Consider the following 21009-nt stretch of genomic DNA (forward strand, 5'->3'; position numbering starts at 1 on the left):
AAGAAAAACTAAAAAAAAAAAGAAAACTTACAGAAGAATGGGAAAGTACACAGACATTAGAAGGCCTAAATTGTGCCTAGATTTAACGAGAAAAACAAGATTGAAGCTACAAGCCTGTGAGCAGGAATAATCAAATCAGAGACAACAGAGAATGATAGTCAACAATGTTTTGTAAAGAAAGCATCCTGTCAATCTTTTTTGGTAGATCTGATAGACTGAGGGGAAGTAATAGAGAATATATAACTTGATTTTTACCAAAATTTATGGCAGTTATCTTAACGCTAGATTCATAGTAGATGCTTCCTATCCAAAATACATTTATACTTGGACAAGGGCAGACTCCTCTACCCAAAGCTTGCTCTAACACCTTGCTATGGTGAGATGTCTCTTAGTGTGGGGAGGTTATACTTCCAGTTTTAAAAGATTTATACACCAGACCCATCTGGCAGGTCTCACCAAAGTGGAAAGTATGGGTGATTTGTCTGATGTCCAGGGGCCAACCTACTTAGGTGTGGAGAGGCTCTTCAACAAATGATGGCCCATCAGGTGATGAACTTCATTATAAATACTCATGGAAATATTGACTAAGAAAAGAAGGGAATACAAATGTTCAATTTATGTTGACGGAAGGAAACTTATGAGACTAAAGATACTAAAGTCCTCAATAAGTAATCATAATCATATTAGCTAATCTTTATTTGGCACATCCTATGTGGCAGGCTTCTGCCATAAGCACTTAATAAATATGATCTCTTACAAGCTTCATAACAATCCTAGAGATATGCTCATTTGCAGTTGAGGAAACTGAAGCAAACAGAAGTTAGGTGACTTGCCCAAGGTCACACAGGCAGCAAGGGTCTGATGCCACATTTGAATTCTGGTTATCAACAAAATAGAATTATGTGATAAAACTCCCACAATTATTTACTAGATACTGAGCTGACTTTAGTTCATAACTTAAGGTTTATCAAAGAGTAGCCTCAGACAGAGAGATGCCAGTTTCCTCAATAAGAACAAATCAAGTATATATACCTAGATTTGATTTTTGAAAAAGATCTTGCCAGATCACTTATATACCAAGGGTTTTATCTTACTTTATTTGGGATACATGTCAGTGACAAAAACCTTTGTCAATCACTTTATTACTATTGTGTCAGACACTAATAATGATAATAATAATAATAATAATAATAATAATGTTTATTATTCTTTTTTTTAGGTTTTTGCAAGGCAAATGTGGTTAAGCAGCTTGCCCAAGGCCACACAGTTAGGTAATTATTAAATATCTGAGGCCGGATTTGAACTCAGGTACTCCTGACTCCAGGACTGGTGCTCTATCCACTGGGCCACCTAGCCACCCCTGCTATTCATTTTTGAAGAAGACCATGACATCAGGGAGTCAATGCCATGACAAGCACAGGAATCGGATTTGAGTGAGGGAGATGTTGTCATCAACCTCACTTTTCTCCTCCAGAGTCATCTGGGTCCAGTGGTCAGATGTAAATCAGGACAACTGGAGATGACCCCTGATGTGGGGCAATCAGGGTTAGATGACTTGCCCAAGATCACATAGCTAGCAAGTGAGGTTGGATTCAAACTCCCATCCTCCTGAATCCAAGGTCAGTGCTCTATTCATTACACTACCTAGGCTGGGAATACACAGAAGCAAAAGGCAGTACTCTTGGGAGTGTTCCACCTAATGGGGAGGAGGGTAAAGCTCAAATAGGTGCACACAAACAAGTCATATATGGGATACAAAGACACAGGGATTCAAAAGGGCTGGGAAAGCCTTCCAGCAAAGGAAATTCAGGAAGTTTGGAGGCAGAAATGAGGCAAAATGAGGAAGGAAAAGTATCTGGAATGTGTGTGTATATGTGTTTATGTGTGTGTGTGTGTGTGTGTGTGTGTGTGTGTGTGTGTGTGTGAGAGAGAGAGAGAGAGACAGAGAGAGAGACAGAGACAGAGATACAGAAAGAGGGAGGGAAAGCGAAGGAGAGTCAGAGACATGGCTGGACCTATATTTTATTGGCTGAATGAAGGCAGGCAGTCCAGGCATAGGGTGAAGAGGCCTTGTACCAAAGGGGTAGTGGTGTCTGAGAAGAGAAGGGGGAAGTAGTCCAAAGATGTTGTAAAAGGGAAGAAGCTTGGCAGCATTTTAGAGATGGGGATAAGAAATCCCAAGATGACACCTAGTTTGTGAGTCTGAGGGACAGGGAGGATGATGTCACCGTCTACAATAAGAGAGAAGTTTGGAGGAGGAAAGGGTTAGTTTTGGAAATCTACTGGACATCCAGTTAAAGTTGTCTGAAAGGCAGTTGGAGATATGAGACTAGAGGAAAGCAGAGAGGATGGGGCAAGAAAGGTAGATCTCAGGTTCAACAGTAAAGAGATGGTCATTAAATCACTGGGAGTCAATAAGACTACTAAGTGAATTCAAATAGAGGGAGAAGAGGCCCAGGATAGAACCCTGAGGAGCACCTGGTCAGAGGGAGTGATCTGGATGAGGATCTAGTTAGGTAGACAGTCTCTAAATGAGGCAGCAAAGTAGTAAAATGAATAGAATGCTGGGCCAGGAGTCAGGAAGACTTAAATTCAAATTCAGCCTCAGACACCTGCTAGCTGTGTATCCCTGGGCAAGTCACTGTTTATTTCTCAACTGTAAAAGGGTAATGAAAGCCCCTATTTCCCAGGACTGTTGTTGAGGATCAAATGAGATGATTAATGTAACTGTTAGTTTTATTATCCAACAAAGGTAACTGACTGAGATGGGTAGGAGGAAAATGTGAAAAAAGTAGTATCCCAAAAACCTAGAGAGAAAAGGGTGTCTAGGAGAAGAGGGTGACCATCAGTGTCAAAGGCTGCAGAGGCCAAGGAGAGTAGGGATTAAACAAAAGGCCACTGGATTTGCCAATTATGATGATCACTGAGGTCAGAAGTCAGATCATAGGGGCTTAAGAAGAGACTGAAAGGAGATAGCCTTTTCAAGGAGTTTAGCCACAAGGGGCAGAATAGATCTAGGATCACAATCGATGGAGATGAAAGGATCAATTGAGTCTTTTGAGAATGGGGAAGATATGGGTATGTTTGTTGGCAACTGGGGGGATGCCAGCAGAGGTCTGTGTGTATGAACAAGATTATCAGTTTGGAAGAGTTGAAAGAATGAAGAAATTCTAAGGAGAAACCCAAGGTTTTCTAATCTAGGCTTGACTAACATGTCATTTCTCCTTTCCAGGTCTATTTCTTCCATAAAATGAAGGTGTTAATCTAAATGATTCATCTAACTCACCTTGAGCTTGTCTGCAACTGACAGCTCCTGGAAGACAAGAGCTGTTGCTTTGTACAACATTAGTACACAACTGCAAGCAAATTAGGTGCTTCATTAACACTCTGTAAAAATGCCAATGAACATGACAACTGGCTCTTGCAAGCAAGTTGTAGATATTCCCCCCAAAAGAAAGAAAAAAGTATGAAACATTTAAAGAAAAAGCAGAAAAGAGATGAGGAAGTTCAGGAAGCAATAAGACAAAGAAAAAACTTTGGAAATGAAATGCTGAAGTGAGTAAATATTTTTAAAAAACACCAATAAGATTTAGTTTCACATACAATCCTTTTTGTATTATGTATCTGGAAATATTCATGCTTGTTGTTTGTCAAATTCAGAACAGAAAACCAGTGAGCTGTCAGATTTGGGGGTGGCTCCAGTCCTACCACTTCCTGTCTCCTTTCACCAGAAGTTTTAAAAAATAAGAATAATTTGGAAGTCAGAGTTACTGGAAAAAAAGAAGCTTCAGGATTACTGAAACCTATAAGCCAGGAATCTGTAATCCATTTGCAATGGCTGGCTAAAATGGGCATACAAACTCCTTCACTTCACTGCAGAGGTGGAAGACTGTCAATTTAGCTGACCTTTTTTTTGTTTGTTTTGTTGCAATTTTTTTTTTTAGGTTTTTGCAAGGCAAACGGGGTTAAGTGGCTTGCCCAAGGCCACACAGCTAGGTAATTATTAAGTGTCTGAGACTGGATTTGAACCCAGGTACTCCTGACCCCAGGGCCGGTGCTTTATCCACTACGTCACCTAGCCGCCCCTGGCCTTTTTTTTTTTTTTTTTTTTGCAATTTTTTCTTACAAGAAAAGATTCATTGGGTTGAGGATGGGAGTAGAGATCAATTTCCTTTTCCTGGCTAACCTAGGAGCTTCCAACTCAGTGCTCTGTTCACTATTCCAAGGGCTTCCCCATACAAATGGTAGAATGCATCTATCCATCAGATCACTAAGTTACCCAATAAGGAAGCCTGACCATTTTTCTCTGCTAACATGTATGTCCCTAACTCACCCATCACCCCTAGTCCCTGTATTTCTTATTCCTGGAACAATAATAAAATTGATACTGCTATTGCCACCAGAAAGGGTCAATGATTTACTGCTATCTGGCCCACAATCCCCACAGCTACCTAATCTACACCCCCCTCCCACCCTTGCTAGTGACTGCTAGGTCAATCCCTTGGAGCTATTGATAACAGTAAAACTTAGGAACCAATATTTCAATCTATTCTACAAAACTAGGAGACTTTGGGCCCAGATGAGAAGCTTCCCAATTTGACACTTTTAACATATGGGGAAAGAAAATGGTCATTGTTACCATATGGAATCTAGGTATTGTATCTCCCAAAGTGCAAACCCGTTAAGGACAGAGACTGGCACATTTCTCTTTGTCTTCTTAGGACCTGACACTGAATAGTAGGTACTTAATAAAGGAATGGTGATTTAATGAAATGAATATGCTGTCCCTTTTTTGTGTGTGTGTGGCTTCACATGATGTTTAGGATAGACGTAGTAGGGTAAATTCGATGACAAGAGAGCCCTTTTGAAGTTAAGAATTTTTCATTTGAAAACCTTTGTCTGAAAACCTTGAAAAATTTGTAAATAAAAAAATTTAAGCCTTTGAAAAAAAAATGACTGTGATGCAAAAACAAGAGTAAAGTTAAATACTATACCAAAGGGAGTTGAAGGCAGCAAGACTCAAACCTGCTTTTTATTTCTGGTCAGAACTATAACCAGAGCAGTTTCCTATGGATCCAGGTTATTCATTTCCGTATTTGCCTTTCATTCCTGAGGAATTTCTAGGACAGGTCACTAGTCCTTCTAGACAAGATTCCTAAAAGTCAAAGACTTCCTCAAATAACTTAGGATGAGCAACACTCCTCTCTGGAGAATTTTTTCATGATTTCCCCAGATTCCCCACCCCCCTGCAAACCCAAAAGGGGCTGAGCAAACCTCTCTAAGACAAGTCGACTGAGGGTCTCACTGGTGTGAGATGGCAGGTTCAGGGTCCCCTGTAGGATTGTCAGCTTCTTCTTTAAGCTCTTAGGAAAGAGAAAAATACCTGAGTGTCAATGAGAAAACTAATGAATATAGATCTTAGTTCAAAGATTGACAAAAAGAAGAAAACAGTTTTGGGAACAAGAGGCAGGGTCAGACTTAATTAGGTCCTGCAGTATACAGTTAGGTTAATGGAGTCAAGCCTTGATGTACATCAATTCCAGAGTACAGTCTTGGAGCCTAAGATGCACCTCAATTACCTGGTATCCAAATTCACCAAGAGTGGTTACAGTAATAAAACTAAATGACTATCTTGTATGTTCAGAGAACAGAAAGATTGTTGGCCATACAAAATCTTCTTCAGGTAGGGCAAATAACAATTGAGGATGTGCCACTTGCCTCTCAAAGGTGGGAGCTTTAGCCAATAAAAACTATAAACAACACTTCAGAATGGCAAACACCTTAACAATGTTCAGCAATGAACTGACAGCAGATAAATGGAGGAATAAAGGCCATGAAATACCTCCCATTTCTGAAAGCTGTCCTGGATAAACACTCAGGCAATCAAAAATGAATGCAATCATTTAGTTGTGGGTTTCTGTGTTGACAGTGTCAAGGATTCAGCTAATTGAGAAGAACTGAGTTGAGTAGAGGGGTCCACACTAGGAAATGGAAAACGGGCTCTACTGTTACTTCTTGTACATGCACATTAATTCTAGGGACCTTCAACATCTATCTCACCGTGATTTCCTTGTCTGAATTGTGTAAATCCTTCTGAGTTGATTTCAATTCCTCCTTGACATTATCAAGCTCCGAGAGTGCCTTTTGTAACTATGAAAGAAGAAAGGGATGAGACTGGAAATGTTTCAAAGATTTATACCAACTCACACCAAAACACCTTCTGCTGGGACAATTCTCCCTCTCAGTCTGTCAGAGACCTTTGGAAGAGTCTGAGCAGGATTCCTAGTCAAGAGAGCCTCCTTTGCCCAGACAGTGCAGTACAGTTTCCCATCATCTTACCACACACAGAGGACTGCTCCTCCCACACACCCCAGAAGAGAGCCCCCAGCAACTCATTCAATCTCTTGAGGCAAGTAATGAAGTCATTTCCATTAAACTCCAAACCCTGGAAACAGCAGGCACAAGTATATGGCTAATAACTCCTGCAGTAATTGCTAGGTCATTTCCTTGGGGTTATATAAAGACTGATAGGACTTGGGAAGTGGCATTCAAATACCTAAAGCACAATCCAGGATGCTCTGAGCCCAGATGAGATGTCCTCAAGCTAGACCAGGGAGTGGAGGGTGAAGGGAAGTAGTCCTAGACTGAATTTATAAAAGATGGGGAAACTGATCCTTGTTGCTGCAAACTATATAAATACATAGCTTTAGTAAACTTAGAAGAGATACTGACTAAAAGCTCCCAGACTCCTTCCTCTGCATCTTGGAGAGGTTAGGCCAAGTGAGGGCAAGGAAAACATCAAAAACGCAGTTCTTCCAAGTATATGTGAAGATTTGCTGTTCTGTATCCACACAGACTGAACTTAAAAAGTGACCACTAGATCTTCAGAAAAACAAATAGGAGAGCATGAGGACTTACGTCTTAAAGATGCTGAGTCTCAAGATATTTAGAACAATGCTCTTTGACCAGAGTGGTTCTTAAATGGGTCATTCTCCAAATTCAAAGCCTGTATTTTGTTCTTTGAAGAGGAAGAGAGTGCCCTGAGGGCTAGATTTTTTAGTTACACCCAGACTAAAATTCTGGTTCTGCTGTGCCTATAGGAAGTGAGACATGTCATCTTTTAGAGCTTCTTTCCTCAAGTACAATAATGTTTGTCCTTCATTTTCTAAGAAGGCTATGACATCAGGGAGGTGATGCATTGACAAGCATATGAATTGAATTTTAGTGAGGGGGTGCTAGGCTAAATCACCAGCCTCACTTTCTCTTTCAGAGCCATTTGGATACAGTGGCCAAATAAGAATTGGTATGACTGGAGATGGCCCTGGATATGAGACAATCAGGGTTAAGTGACTTGCCTGAGGTCATATAGCTAGTAAGTGGCAAGTGTCTGAGACTGGATCTGAACTTCTGTCCTCCTGAATCCAAGGTATTTATCCACTGTACTATCTAGCTGCCCTTCTTCAAGTACAAGAGAAATTTCTAAGATCCCTTTCAAGCTCAAAATCAGTAATCTATCAACAAGAATAGCTGAAATAACAACTATGGACCAGGCACTGGGGATACAAAGGAGAAAATTCCATCCCCCTTCTCAAGAAACATCTAATTGGGGCAGGGGGAAGCTAGGTAGTACAGTGGATAGAGTACCAGCCCTGGAGTTCAAATATGACCTCAGACACTTTAATAATTGCCTAGCTGTGTGACCTTGGGCAAGTCACTTAATCCCATTGCCTTGCAAAAACCAGGGAAAAAAAAGCTAATGGGAAAGATAACAAGTAAATCTATAAGGATACATAGAATATATCTCAAGAGAATTTTGCTGTTGTTCAGTTGTTTCAGTTTGACTCTTTGCGGCACCATTTGATGTTTTCTTGGCAGAGATACTGAAGTGGTTCACCATTTCCCTCTCCAGCTGGCCTTACAGATGAGAAAACTGAGGCAGCATGAAGTGACTTGCTCAGGTGACAGAGTCAGTAAATGTTTGAGACCAGATTTGAACTAAGGAAGAAGAATCTTTTTAATTCCAAGTCCAATGCTTTTCATACTGGACCACCTAGCTACCCATACAGAATCAATTAGGGAAGAATAAAAGGATTGTTCTGCTATAGGCTATGTGATCCTGGTCAAAGAAACTACTGATATGCAGACCAGGGCAGGAAATATGACCACATTTTCTTTCTGAGTCTCCACTGTAGCCATAAGATACTAGCTGAGCTTACAAACCCATAGAAGAGTATAGGAAGCCTAAAATAAAAGCCTTGCCTAGATGACCTAGACTGAGGAATATGCCTTTCATCTCCTCCTCCCCCTCACAGCTATGCCTCTCACCCTTTTCTTTGCTCTCCTTCCCCTTCACATTACCTTATTATTAGAAGAAAGCAAATCCTTCCTTAGCCTGTCTGCCAATTCACCTGAAGCCTTCCGGGCCTCTTTGAGATTTTCATATTCTCTGCAAAGGTATCACACAGAAGTATTAGAATATTTGAACAAAGTTCCTTTAGCATCAAAGGGTATTCAATTATCCAACCTGTTTATTAATATTTATTAGTACTGAGCCCAAAGTGTTATGTTAGCAAAACAATGAAGCATTACTGATAAGCAGAGAAAAGAACAAGAGGATGGCAGTGAGGATCTATGAGCATATCATTTAAGCCTATACCTCAGTTACTCTCCCTGCAAAGGACATACCATTTGTTACCTGTCCTAATTACTTCATGGGTATGACATACATGACTGGGGTTGCTGTGAAACCAAGCAGCATGGAACAGACAGGGCTCAGCAGTTCTCTAGAGAACGCACATGAGCCCCTGGTTCCACCCTTCCTACTCCGCTGTGTCTGGATGACAACAATTAATTGGTCCTATCAGCTCACAGCTGACCTCCACCCTTGCAGGCCCTAATAAAGGGCAGCAGAGAGCTAAGGTTTGGAATTTTAGGCAGACCCTCCTATCTCTGTAGTGAGAAAAATGGACGTGGTCTGAGGGTATAAGGGGCTTTTTCTTAACATAAAGAGGACCTTGAGCACTCAGATCTCCCTTTCAAAGTACAAGCAGCAGAGAGGGAGAATAAGAGTCAAATAGACTCCTGTAGAATCAAATAGAGACTCCTATAGGATCGGATGCAGGGATTAATCTCCTGATGGAGACAAGTGATGATGTGCAAGAAAAGTCCAGAGTGTGGGAGCAGCTAGGTGGCGTAGTGGATAAAGCAACAGCCCTGGAGTCAGGAGTACCTGGGTTCAAATCCAGTCTTAGACACTTAATAATTACCTAGCTGTGTGGCCTTGGGTAAGCCACTTAACCCCATTTGCCTTGCAAAAACCTAAAAAAAAAAAAAAAAAATCCAGAGTGTGTTTTGGAATACTTACTTCTTCAGTGATACACAGTATACAGCCAGCTGTTCCATGGCTGACTGGCCTGCTCCCATGTCTCGGATCATTTGTTCCACCTCTGGGCGCTGGCTCTGGAGCAGAATCTCAAGCCTGAAAAAAAATAAAAAAAACCAAACCAAGCACATGGTTTGTAAAATCTAAAGGATCCAGGCAGAAGCATCCTAGCAGTTCTGTTTCCTCTCAATGCTGTTGCTATAGCAATGTATCAGGGCTGCTGGGTGAGGAGAAAAGGAAGTGTTTGCAGGCAACATTGCCAATGGATACCTACAGAAGAGATGAGGAAAGCTGCTCTTCTCTGCTTCACAGGGATGCTGCTAGGCAAGAAGGGTCAACAAAGAAGGCAACACCTCAGAGAGGGTAGTTTGAAGGACAGTGATACCAGAAAAACACATCTAAGACCTTGCTAAATTGAAAAATAAAGAGCAGTACAAACCAATGGAGGAATAAGCAAGATCATCCTTTGTACTCATTCCTTTTTTTTTCACTAAACTTGCTCTTCACCCTCGATGACTTCCTGTTCTCTCCTATTCTCCCAATCTGAGAGAATATAGGCTATGATAGAAGCTTACTCAATTTCTCTATTCTCAATTGTAAAACTTTCTAGCATAGTAAATTGTCTCTCCTTTTTGCCAGTCTCAGTGGAAGCATCCAATTCCTTATTAAAGCCAATCCCTTGATCCCAATTCCACTTAAATGCTCACTCCTTCTCTCCTGTATATCTTCCATCTTTATTTCTCCATCTACCTAGAAGCATACTCAAATTTTTCCAGTTCTAAAAAAAGTAACATTCCCTTGACCCTTCTAGCTCCTCTCCAACTTTCATCCTTTCCTGGCTAATATTACTTTTTTCAATATTATTTACTCTCTCACTGCCTTGCCATCCAGGTTTTCACTACTTGACTGAAACTCCTCTCAAAAGGTCACTAATAACTTCCTAATCACAACCACTATATCCATTGTTATTTTAAAGCCCATGATTCCAAAGAAGTCTGTTAAACGCTACTGGCCACTTTACCCCATGGATACTCTTGGGCTTCACAGATCTCATACTGTACTAGGTTCCCCCCTACAGAGGCTTTTCTCAAATCTCTCACTTGGCTTACTTTACGGCCCTCTTCCAAAGATTTAAAGGTTTTTTCCTTGGTCTACTCTTCTGAAGCTATACTGTTTCCCAATGCAATTTCATTTATTCCCATAGTTTAGGTTAGCACCTCCAATGTAGATGAACTCAAATCTCTCCCTCCAGCTCTGACCTTTCTCTTAAGCTTCAGACTCTCATCTCCAACTGCCTAAAAGACACTGATATCCTCCCAACACCTCAAACTCAAATGTCCAAAACTGACTTTATTATTCCTCCTAAATTCATTTCATACCTCTCAGGGACATCATCATTCATCCAAGTCTGTCATATTGAAAAATCTCAGCTTATCTTTGGTACTTTCTTCTTCTCCATATTTCATATATAATTAGTAAGTTCTATTATGAGGTTCTTAACAGTTTTCCCATATACCTGACCAATACGGCAGTCTTCTGAAGCCTATGGATTCCTATTTAAAATGTTTTAAAATTAATGAAAATGAATAGGACTACAAAGAAAACCAATTATAGTGAAATACAGTTATCAAAAATATTTTAAAAACAAGTTCATGAAGGGGCAGCTAGGGGCACAATAGATAGAACACTGATCCTGGAGTCAGAAGGATGTTGAGTTGAAATCCAACCTCAGACACTTACTAGCTATGGGATTCTGGGCAAATCACCTAAGACTGATAGCAAGGCCCCCCACCCACCCTCCCCCCAAAAAAGTTCCTGGAGACTTCTGGGTCATGGCAGACCAGACAATTTCTCTGATACTCATGATCTCACAAAGCTCTCCAAAACAGAAATTATACTTAAAGAATAAAGCAACTTTAGCTGCTTCAATGGACTAAGACACCCAGAATTCAAGGGAAGGTTAAAAACAAAACCAAAAACCAAAGCCCAGGAACTGCTGCTCGTTGACTCTGAGCTCACCCCAGCCAGTACCACTCTGCTACCTCCCATGTGATGGGACATTAGCAAGCTTTTCAAAACTCACCCCTCCATTCCAGTTCTCCCTCCCTCTTTCCAGTGTTACTGAGGTCATGGCTCTAGGCTGTATAAGTTTGCTTGGACTGGAAAGTCAGCTTGACCACTACCCTTTAAAAGCAAAGAAGGGCCAGTGCTTTAAAGCGCTGAACTACAAGTGCTTGAGACTAGGACAGGTCACCAGGGCAGGAGTCATAGGGAGTGATGCAGCTTTCTACCAAGCCTGAGGGAAGAGCACAATATCCAGCTAGGATCTGTTCTGACTACCTAAAAGTCAGAACAGTTGTGACAGAGGTCTAGGCTGGTGAAACCTGAATCGCCCAGAGTGAGAGAAGGCTAAGACATTTTGAGATCCAGTCCCCAAGGAAACCACTATCAGAGGGGAGGGAGTCAGGAAGTGAGTGATAAGGAAAAGAAGGGGAGGGGGTGGAGACTGAAAGTGTCAGAAATTTCAGGAAAGAAAAAAAAATCTCAAAACCTTGAACATAAACAGATAAATCAACAGGAAAAACAGGAACAGAAGGAGATATGGCTATTAGATCTAGTAAACAAGTTCAGGCATCTGAATAAATACTGCAAAATAAAGGGAAATGATCCAATACTTGATAAGACACAGGGACCCTATAAGATTTGAGAACATGAAAGCATAACAGATTGTTCCTGAGCATTTTAAAAGAGAATGAGAATCAAAAAAGCAGAATTTATGTCCTTCAAAAACAATGAACAGAACAGAAAATATGAATCTGCATTAGAAAGCCTCACCAAAGAGCAAAAAGAGAACAACAGATTGGAAATGTAAACATATAGAAGTAAAGAATAACCTAGAAAGAGAAACAAAATCCTAAAACATTAAAAGAAAATACATTCACAAAACATATGGATCTCATCACCCAGGATCACAGGTCTCTCAGAAGAATATTACAAGACAAAAAACTTCAACATTACAATGAAGGGAATAACAGAAAAGAAAAGCCCAGAACTTCACAGAAAATTGAAATTCTAATTGAAAAAATTCAGTTTGACTCCAGAAATAAAAACAAAAAACCCAAGGCTGCAAATTCTAAGACACATAGTGGTTAACAACAGAATACAGAAACAAGTTCTGTAAGCCATCAGTAGAAAGACCTTCAAATTCAAAGGAAAGGGCATTTGAATAACATAAGACTTCTGTACCCACTAGAAAAAGGGGAAGGAAACAGAATAATGTGTTCCAAATACCATGGGAGATCAGTATGCAGCCAAAGTATCTATCCTGCAAATCTGAGCTTAAACATAGAACAAAAGATAGATATTCAATCATAAAGAAGAATTTGAAAAAAATTTTTAGAAGGAAAACCAGAACTTCAGCCAATTTTCTTCTTAAACATCCCAAACCACAAAAATACAGGAATGAATAAACACAGACAGCAACAGCAACAAAAATCTTTAAGAGATATCTTTCTTAAAGGTATACTAGGACACAGAGGTGAAGGTAGAAATCCGGTAGAGAGAGCAGTGAAGAGGTGGACAGAATCTAGTGAAACTTAGCCTAAAGGTGAATGCTTCTTTTGTGGGACTACATTACAACATGGGAGGATAAATGAAAAGAGGGGAAGAGGAATGGGGGGATAGATTTGAGTGATGAGCCAGCGTCAGATCAAGGGTAAGCAATGAGGGGTATATGACCTCTGGCTTCAGAAAGAGAAGAGCCTAATTAGAAATGGGTGAGAATTGAATGGGGGAAGAAATGGGGGAATTGAAAAGAGGGAAAAAGAAGGAGGTGGGAGAGGGTTTCACTGATAAAAGTTGTGTGGGAAATGAAAGGAAACGAGGACCTCACACTGGATCAGTCTGGGATGTCTGGTGACTGAAAAGTCTACTTGTCCTGGCATGAGGGAAGATAGAACCCCTAGAAGGCAACTGATAACCTAGAGGAGTGGCAGATCATGGATCCAGGGAGACTTCCTATCATGAAAAATAAAAAAAAAAGGTCAATGAGAAGGAAAAGTCAGTGGGGTGGAGATGGGGCATGTGAAAAGAGCCCTATCATGGGGCAATGTGTCCTCTATAACATCTGCAATAATTGGCATTTCTCTGAAAGGCACCATGGAAAAAGGAATTCCAGGGGGTAAATACTACAAGGCAGTAGAGAAGCTAGAATGAATACTTTAGAAGCTTTGATAGTATAAAGAATACTGAGAAAAGAAAAGGATTAGATGATTAAAGGGGTCAGGAATCAGAGAAAATTGAGGATCTAAAGTAAACAGAAAGCTGAGGTAGATAATGAAGAAAGTGAGAGAAATTCTTTTTGGAAAGGACTCAAAAGATGAAATTTAAAAATTAATGAACAGGATATTAGCTGAAGGGGAGGAGAAAGGGAAAATCTACTTGACTGAGGAAAAAAGGGGGAAGAAATATGCAACTAGATAAAAGGAATAAATATACAAAATCCTAAAGGAAAAATGAGTAACAAACAGAGGAGATTTGAGGGGGAGTGGGGAAGGGAGCCAGTGAGAACAGGATTGTCTTAAAAAAAAAATCACTGAAAGTATATAATGTTGTATTTATAGCAGAAGAGAGGGGAAAACCATAATTTGAAAGAAAAGAAAAAATAAAGCCTCATTTTTAAGACAGAGGAAAACATAAACCTAACATAACTTTAAATAAGAATGGATTAAGCAATCTAATAAAACAAAATAAGAGTGACAGAAGGAATAAGAAAACAAAACTCTTCAATCTGTTGCTTACCAGAAACATGTTTAAAAAACAAAGATATCTACAAGTTCATAGATCCCAGGTAAAGAAATCTTGTTTTGGGGAAGCTAGGTGGTGCAGTGGATAAAGCACCGGCCCTGGAGTCAGGAGTACCTGGGTTCAAATCCGGTCTCAGACACTTAATAATTACCTAGCTGTGTGGCCTTGGGCAAGCCACTTAACCCCATTTGCCTTGCAAAAACCTAAAAAAAAAGAAAAAAAGAAAAAAAAGGAAATCTTGTTTTGCTGATTTTATTTTTATACTATTCCCTCTTATCCATCTCCTACTCACTATTCCCACAGCAATCTTCCTAACTCAGGACCACAAAATGCTATGAATCTAAATTTTTGAGATGAACTAAGGGTGTCTTCTTTCTTCTATTGTCTTCCTCCTTCCAATCCTTCTTTCACATTGCTGCAAAACTAATTTTCCTTCTCCAGAGACCTGACATGTTACTTTTCTGGCCAAGCCACTCACTGGCTTCCTGCTGCCCAAACAAAATATAAACTCTTTACATTGCACTTAAGGCTAATATGTGAAACCCAAACTTTTCCAGTCACATCTTATATTTTTCAGTGTGTTCTCTCAAATAGACCACTTATTTTTCTTGCTCTTTATGCATATCAATCCTAAAGCCTGAAATGCTTCTCTCTCCCCACCCATCCTTTAAAACTTAGCTTAATGTGATGTTCGTCACCCCCTCACAGAAGTAATGACCTTGCCCCCAACCTCATATTTTATATGTTCATCCGAAGTACTCATCATACATTATTTTGTATCACAATTATTTGTATATAGGTTATATATTTCCCTGCCACTCTGTAAATTCTAGAAATGCATTTGACTGCATCTTATCTAAACTTTGTGGCTCAGTTGCTAGCACAGTGTTCAGGACATAATAAATGCTGGGTCAATATGAACTGTAGAATTAAATCTGTATATTGGAGCATCTCACTGGCCTTGAAAGGTAAAAGAGTCCCCCGCAATGAAGTCTTTAATACTCACACTAAGCAGGACTAATTTTCCGTTCACCCCTTCTCAGAGCTATGAAAAATAGAACCAAAAAGAAAACTGTGAACCAGCTCCCTTGCCATTCCTGAGAACTATAAAAGCGAAAGCTTTTGCAGGATACATTTCCTAGCCTTCTTCCTCACAGGTGAAGAAAGGAAGAAGAATTGGAAAGAAAAGACTGTGCACTGTAAGTGTCTTGTTAAATCAAGTGCAACTGTGACACTGGCTTAGTCCTTGGCCCCAAGCTCACCGTTCCATGGACTTCATTTTGTTCCTCAGGCGGCAGGCCTCCTCTTTCATATTCCTGGTCTCATCTTGCTGTTGTTCCAAATACTTAATCTGTTTCTGGGAAGAAAAAGAAATTGATGCTTAAGAGACCTGAAAATTCCCACTCCCATGATGGGTTTCTTCCTGCTCCTCAACAGAAGGAATGCACCAAGCAGCCAGTCACTTCAAGTTCAACACTGATTCTGACTCTGCACTTGACTTGCTGAATGACAATGGGTCAAGTAACCTAGTATCTGTTTTTCCTACCTGAAAAGGAGACCATCATCACCCTCTCCCTAGATGATTTTACAGGTAAGATAACAAATTATGAATCAAGTACAGATGATCAAACCTACAGATTGGCAGGATCAGCAACAAAGTGTAAGAAATTCAATAAGCATTTATAAAGCCTCTACTATGTGCCAGGCTCTATGCAAGGTGTTGAGAATACATCAAATGAAATATAAATATAAGATATATAAGATATATATATATATATATATAAATAAATTGATATCAAAAAGTGGCACAGGACCACTTGTGATAGTCTCAGTCATGCCCTTTGTCTCCATTTTAAGAACTGAGCAGCCTGAACTACACTCAGTCACATGAAGAGAGAACCGGCTTGGTATCATTTCCTAGATGAAAATTCACTTGGAACTCCCTTCTATCTCCAATATATATCAAATATATATATAATGATATCAATATCAATATCAATATCAATATAAATACAAGATGATTTTTGGAGGGAACTGCTCTAGCAGCTGGGAGAAGCAGGAAAAGCTTCATTATGAAGATGGTACTTGAGTTTTGAAGAAAACAAGTGAAGGAAAAAAGCATCAGCAAAAAACTAAAAAATACACAGAGGAGAAGCAAGAAAGAAGTTCAAAAAGTCAAGAAAGGCAATTTCATAATTATCACATTAAATTTAATGCTCACTTCACATGTGATCCTTTTTTGTTCACTGTACATTGAAATGTCACTTCTCATAATAAAAAAAGAAATTAAAAAATAAATGCATCTAAAGGTTATGGATATGATAGTAACATAGGAACAAACTAAGCATCTGGAGAATTACATTACATATTGATTTAATTTAGAAGAACTTTTTTGAGTTCTTCAATTTCAAAGAGAATTTCCTTATTTTTTTGTCTTATACAATGTTAGCAAACAGGCAGCAATTAGCAAAAGTCACATGAAATGATAATGCTTCTCATTACCTTTGTATACATAATGACACCAAATCAAATCTTTTATTTGTTTCTAAGAAAAACCTGTGATCAACTCTTTCATTTAACTATAACTTCCTTTGTCTTCTTGTTTTATTTATTGAAATAATGTCAACACTGATATAATTTGTTTCGTCCAGAATTATGTTGACTAGGTCACTCACTGGACAAGGACCTCACATTTAGAATACCAAAACAACAAAGTTAATGTTTATAAATCATTGAGACCTCTGTGATTCTTTATACTCTCTATCCCCTTTTCTTCCACTGTAAAAATTGAATGAGACTGGATAGTCCTATTTATGGAGTGTTTAAGCCCTTTGAGCACCAGAACTTGTACTTTCCTCCAATATAGCACTCGAGAATCTAGGATCACCTCTGCACCATGATGAAACATGAGAGGAGAACTTTGTCCTGAAAGACAATGATGATGGTAAGGGGCCTCTGTCATAGACCATTGATTTGTGCTTTATTATTTTGGTTTGTCTCTTGCTCAAACTTAGGAAATAGCTCTGTATTCAACCTCCCTCATATCAGTGTGTTGGTTTCCAATATACTGACCTTCATCTAAGGAATTTCTAGAAATGTAATGTACAGATTCCTCCCTTTCAGAATATTCACTCATCCCCATGCTCCACACTAATCGATGTCAGATCTAGCTCCTAAATTTTTCTTCCCTTGCTTCCTTTCTTCAACCAGTTCCCTAAAACAGAACTGAAGAAATAACAAAAACACTGCAGTCTGACCTCCTACAGAACGACAGCTGCCTTTCAAACAGCATATCACATGGGGTTACTGCTTCTTTTGCAGCTAGAATATCAATCTCCAGTTCAGATCAATAGCCTCATTCCTCCTTAGGGAGAGTAGGGGGGCCAGAGGGAAAGAGGCCAACAGGCCCTTGCTGATACAATATTCATTTGGGTTTGGGGGCCGCTTGCTTTGATCTTCCCGGTCAGTTGAGCATATTCAACTTCAAAGTTCCCTGCTCTTCCCTGGGATGCTGTTTGATCTGGCTCCAGAGAGCAGCTTGGCCGAAGGCTAAAGCACTAATGGGAGGCTTCCTGAGGTCTGTCTCATCAGCTGCCTTCTCAAAGTTGGCCTGGGCCTATCTCAGGCATAAAGGGCTTAGCTCATCCTGGCCTATTAGTTTTTGTCTTACCAGTGCCTATGGCTGGAAGACACCAGAAAGGCTTTTCTGAGCTGTTTCACACTTTTCAAAGTCAATATGTAAACTTAGCTGCCAGAGCTGCCTTCATGGGTCTATCCAGGTCCTCCAGGGCTAGAACTAGGTTGCACTCTTAGTTATTTGAAAACTTGGGTTTATCCATTTAACAAGGTAGACTGCTCAAAGCATGAAGTCCTAGAGGAGGAGTTCTTAACCTTTTGTGTCATGGACTCCTTGGGTAGTAGTATAGTGAAGCTTATGGGACTTCTCAGAATAATATTTTTAAATGCATAAAATGAAATGTACAGGATTATAAAGAAAATTAATTATATTGAAATTCAATTATCAATTTTTTTTTTAAAATCAGTGTCTTAACAAGGAGCAGGGAATTTGTCTACAATTAATACCTAGAAAAACCAAAGTAGAGACACACAGAACAGAACCTGAAGAATGGGAAACTGCTAGTCTCAAGTCCTTTACCAATATAAAGTATTGTCAGTGACACAAAGAATTACTCTCTGTAGAGAAATGAGAACGAGAAATGTGAAGTACACGGATCCCCAAAGGACTTTCTTACCTTGAAGGTTGAACACAGCATTTCTGACTCGCCCAGGGCCTTTTGGAGTGACTCTATGGTGACGTTGCGCACATCTAGTACTTCTCGCAAAGAATCTATAATGGACTGGCAATCTTTCTTCTCTTTTACTGCAAGGAGACACTCAAATCAGCACAATCCAGCTCCCTAACCTTAGTGTCTTGCATGTACCCTTCAACCAACTGAAAAATGGGAGAGTATGTGTGTGTGTGTTGTGTGTGTGCGCACGTGCACACGTGCATGTGCATGTATATATATGGGGGTGAGGAGATGAAGGTGGGGAACAAACTAAAAAAGCCAGTGAGAGTATGTGCTCTACTGATTTTCCTAGGAGAGGCTCTTATTTGCTCCAGAAAGGCTAGGAGCACTGGATTCCATTCGATAGGCCACTTCAAATGAGAAGTGCAGTTCCCTCTACTAAGCACCATTAGCCACATCAGAAACTAGGGGAAAGTTCCAAATTCTTTCCAAACTAGTAAACAGGTTAGCTCTCCTCCCTCTTCAAGCTACCTCTTCTTTGGCATGTTCTAGACCAGGGACCTTGGCACTCAGGCTGAATGACAAAAGTCATTCTGTTCTTCGTGACTCATATTCTGTAGATAAGCTGCCCCCGATTCCATCTTCCAGAATCCCCAGGGCTTTGTTTCAGGTTCCAGGGACCTCCCACTTTTCACAACCACATGAGACTAGCACAACCCAGCCTGAAACCTCTCCTTCACATTCTGCTCCATTCTGTACAAGTCAGTTAATGACCAGGGGGCAACAATTCAGTGGCAGAAAGAAAAGTGGCACAAGACCACTTGTGATAGTCTCAGTCATGCCCTTTGTCTCCATTTTAAGAGCTGAGCAGCCTGATTACACTCAGTCACATGAAGAGAGGACCAGCTTGGTATCATTTCCTAGATGAAAACTCACTTGGAACTCCCTTCTACCTCCAAGCAGAGTTTGTGTGCTTCTTTGGGACATTTCTCAGCTGTCTGAAGGGAGTGGGCATATCTTTCTATAACTCACCTTTCAAGGATAGCTGAGCTCTAGTCTTATCCAGCTCATTCTGCAAGGAAACAAACATGGTCAGAGGTCCAAGAGGTATTATAAATACTCTCCATACTACTTCTAATTAAAAAGTACTATCTAAATTTATGAGGGATTTCCTATTTGGTATTGGGAATATAAGGGATATACAGCTAAGTCTCCAATGATGATACAAGGATGTATTCTAACTCTAGTCCCCAGAACACTGTTCCCATACAAAAATTTATTTTAATACCTAAAAAGATTTCATTAGTGTGAATACTCTTTTCTGATGCAGACTATATATAAAACCTCCATGTCTGAGGAAAGACCATCTTCATTATTTGCTGTACCTAAAAAAAATTCATCATGCTGCAGCAAAACTGTCAAAACATCTCTATAAAGCTAGAAAAGCTGGTTCTTAGATAATAATTCACTGCCTGGTCCATACCTGAAGCCCTTACACTTTGGCAAGGTTCTGTCAAAACTTCTAGCAAATCTAGGGTAATTTCCACATCATAAGGAGGTATTAGAGGGGGATTATAGCAGAAGATGCTGAAAACTAAAGTTCAGAATATGTATTCAAAAAGAGACAAACTAGCTTACATCCTGCTTTAAGTCTATCTTGAATTCTCTAACCCAAAGATGAATGAAGAGCCCTGCAGGCTTCCTGGAATCTACCTGGAACTTTCTGATTAGCTTCAGTCCTCCAAATATTCACTAGACAGATAAGTGTGAATCTGGCTAGTGGATATTTGAAGAATTAAGGATACTCTGTAGCAAGTAACTAGGGAAAAAATACCAGCCAAATGAATCAGACAAAAAACCAAGGTCACTCTAATTCTTTTCATACTTTGATACAAGTTTTTACTAAGCACTAACTTAAAATGTTCTTTTAGCCCCAAAGATAACACCCCCCCACCCTCAATTTATATTTTTAAACAGGAAAGTATTAGGAGATGTCATTGTTGCCGTCATTATAGGGGCTATACCATTTAAAATCAGAGCTGTTGCCATGACAATGAAAGTGATGGCAATGGCTGAGTACACTGGTTTGAAGCAGAAGAGGGTACAAGAGTCCTATTATTTGAACTCCAGCTAACTCAAGGCTCAAAGGAAGCAAATGTGTCACTAAGCTACCAGCAGAAAGGTGGAATAATTCAATGCCTAGCAAAATTAACCCTTAAAACCCAGCAATTACTTGTCAAAACTTTATTTAGGGAGCCTTATGATTCTAACCAGCTCATGTCCAGAAAGGTAACAGAAAGTATCCAAATTGAGTTCCTCAGCTGTGTGAGTCAGATATGAAAGACTACAGGGTACCCTAAAGCCAAAAGCCAAGTCACTGGGGACTTCAAAAATAAAGGACCTCAATTATTTCTACAGTATATTCTGTGCTCGAGTTTCCCCTAGCTACAAAATGAGGCTGGCAGAATTAAGTCGGTTCTCAAGCAAACTGAAAGACCATTCAGGAAGGGCTTTGAGCTTCCTGGTTAAGAAATCTACAAGAACAAAGGCTTACTGATACAGCAGTGTGAC

The 21009-nt window shown here is 39.8% G+C and overlaps 1 protein-coding gene across 3 annotated transcripts in view; it reads right to left on the bottom strand.

Moving 5' to 3' along the window:
* The window catches only part of TRAIP (TRAF interacting protein), a 49636-nt gene that overhangs the window by 15497 nt on the left and 13130 nt on the right, over window positions 1-21009 (bottom strand). For all 3 annotated transcript variants that reach the window (XR_012470922.1, XM_074197981.1, XM_074197982.1), the window contains exons 4-10: window positions 19471-19510; window positions 18442-18569; window positions 15451-15545; window positions 9365-9478; window positions 8359-8446; window positions 6061-6150; window positions 5275-5363 (exon numbers count right to left, since the gene is read on the bottom strand). Coding sequence is in view for 2 of the 3 variants with exons in the window: in XM_074197981.1 (XP_074054082.1) it covers window positions 5275-5363; window positions 6061-6150; window positions 8359-8446; window positions 9365-9478; window positions 15451-15545; window positions 18442-18569; window positions 19471-19510 (644 nt within the window). In the remaining variant the exon portion in view is untranslated. The remainder of the gene's footprint in view (window positions 1-5274; window positions 5364-6060; window positions 6151-8358; window positions 8447-9364; window positions 9479-15450; window positions 15546-18441; window positions 18570-19470; window positions 19511-21009) is intronic.

The sequence above is a fragment of the Macrotis lagotis genome, chromosome 8 (genome assembly GCF_037893015.1).
Source record: "Macrotis lagotis isolate mMagLag1 chromosome 8, bilby.v1.9.chrom.fasta, whole genome shotgun sequence".
Lineage (NCBI taxonomy): Eukaryota > Metazoa > Chordata > Mammalia > Peramelemorphia > Peramelidae > Macrotis > Macrotis lagotis.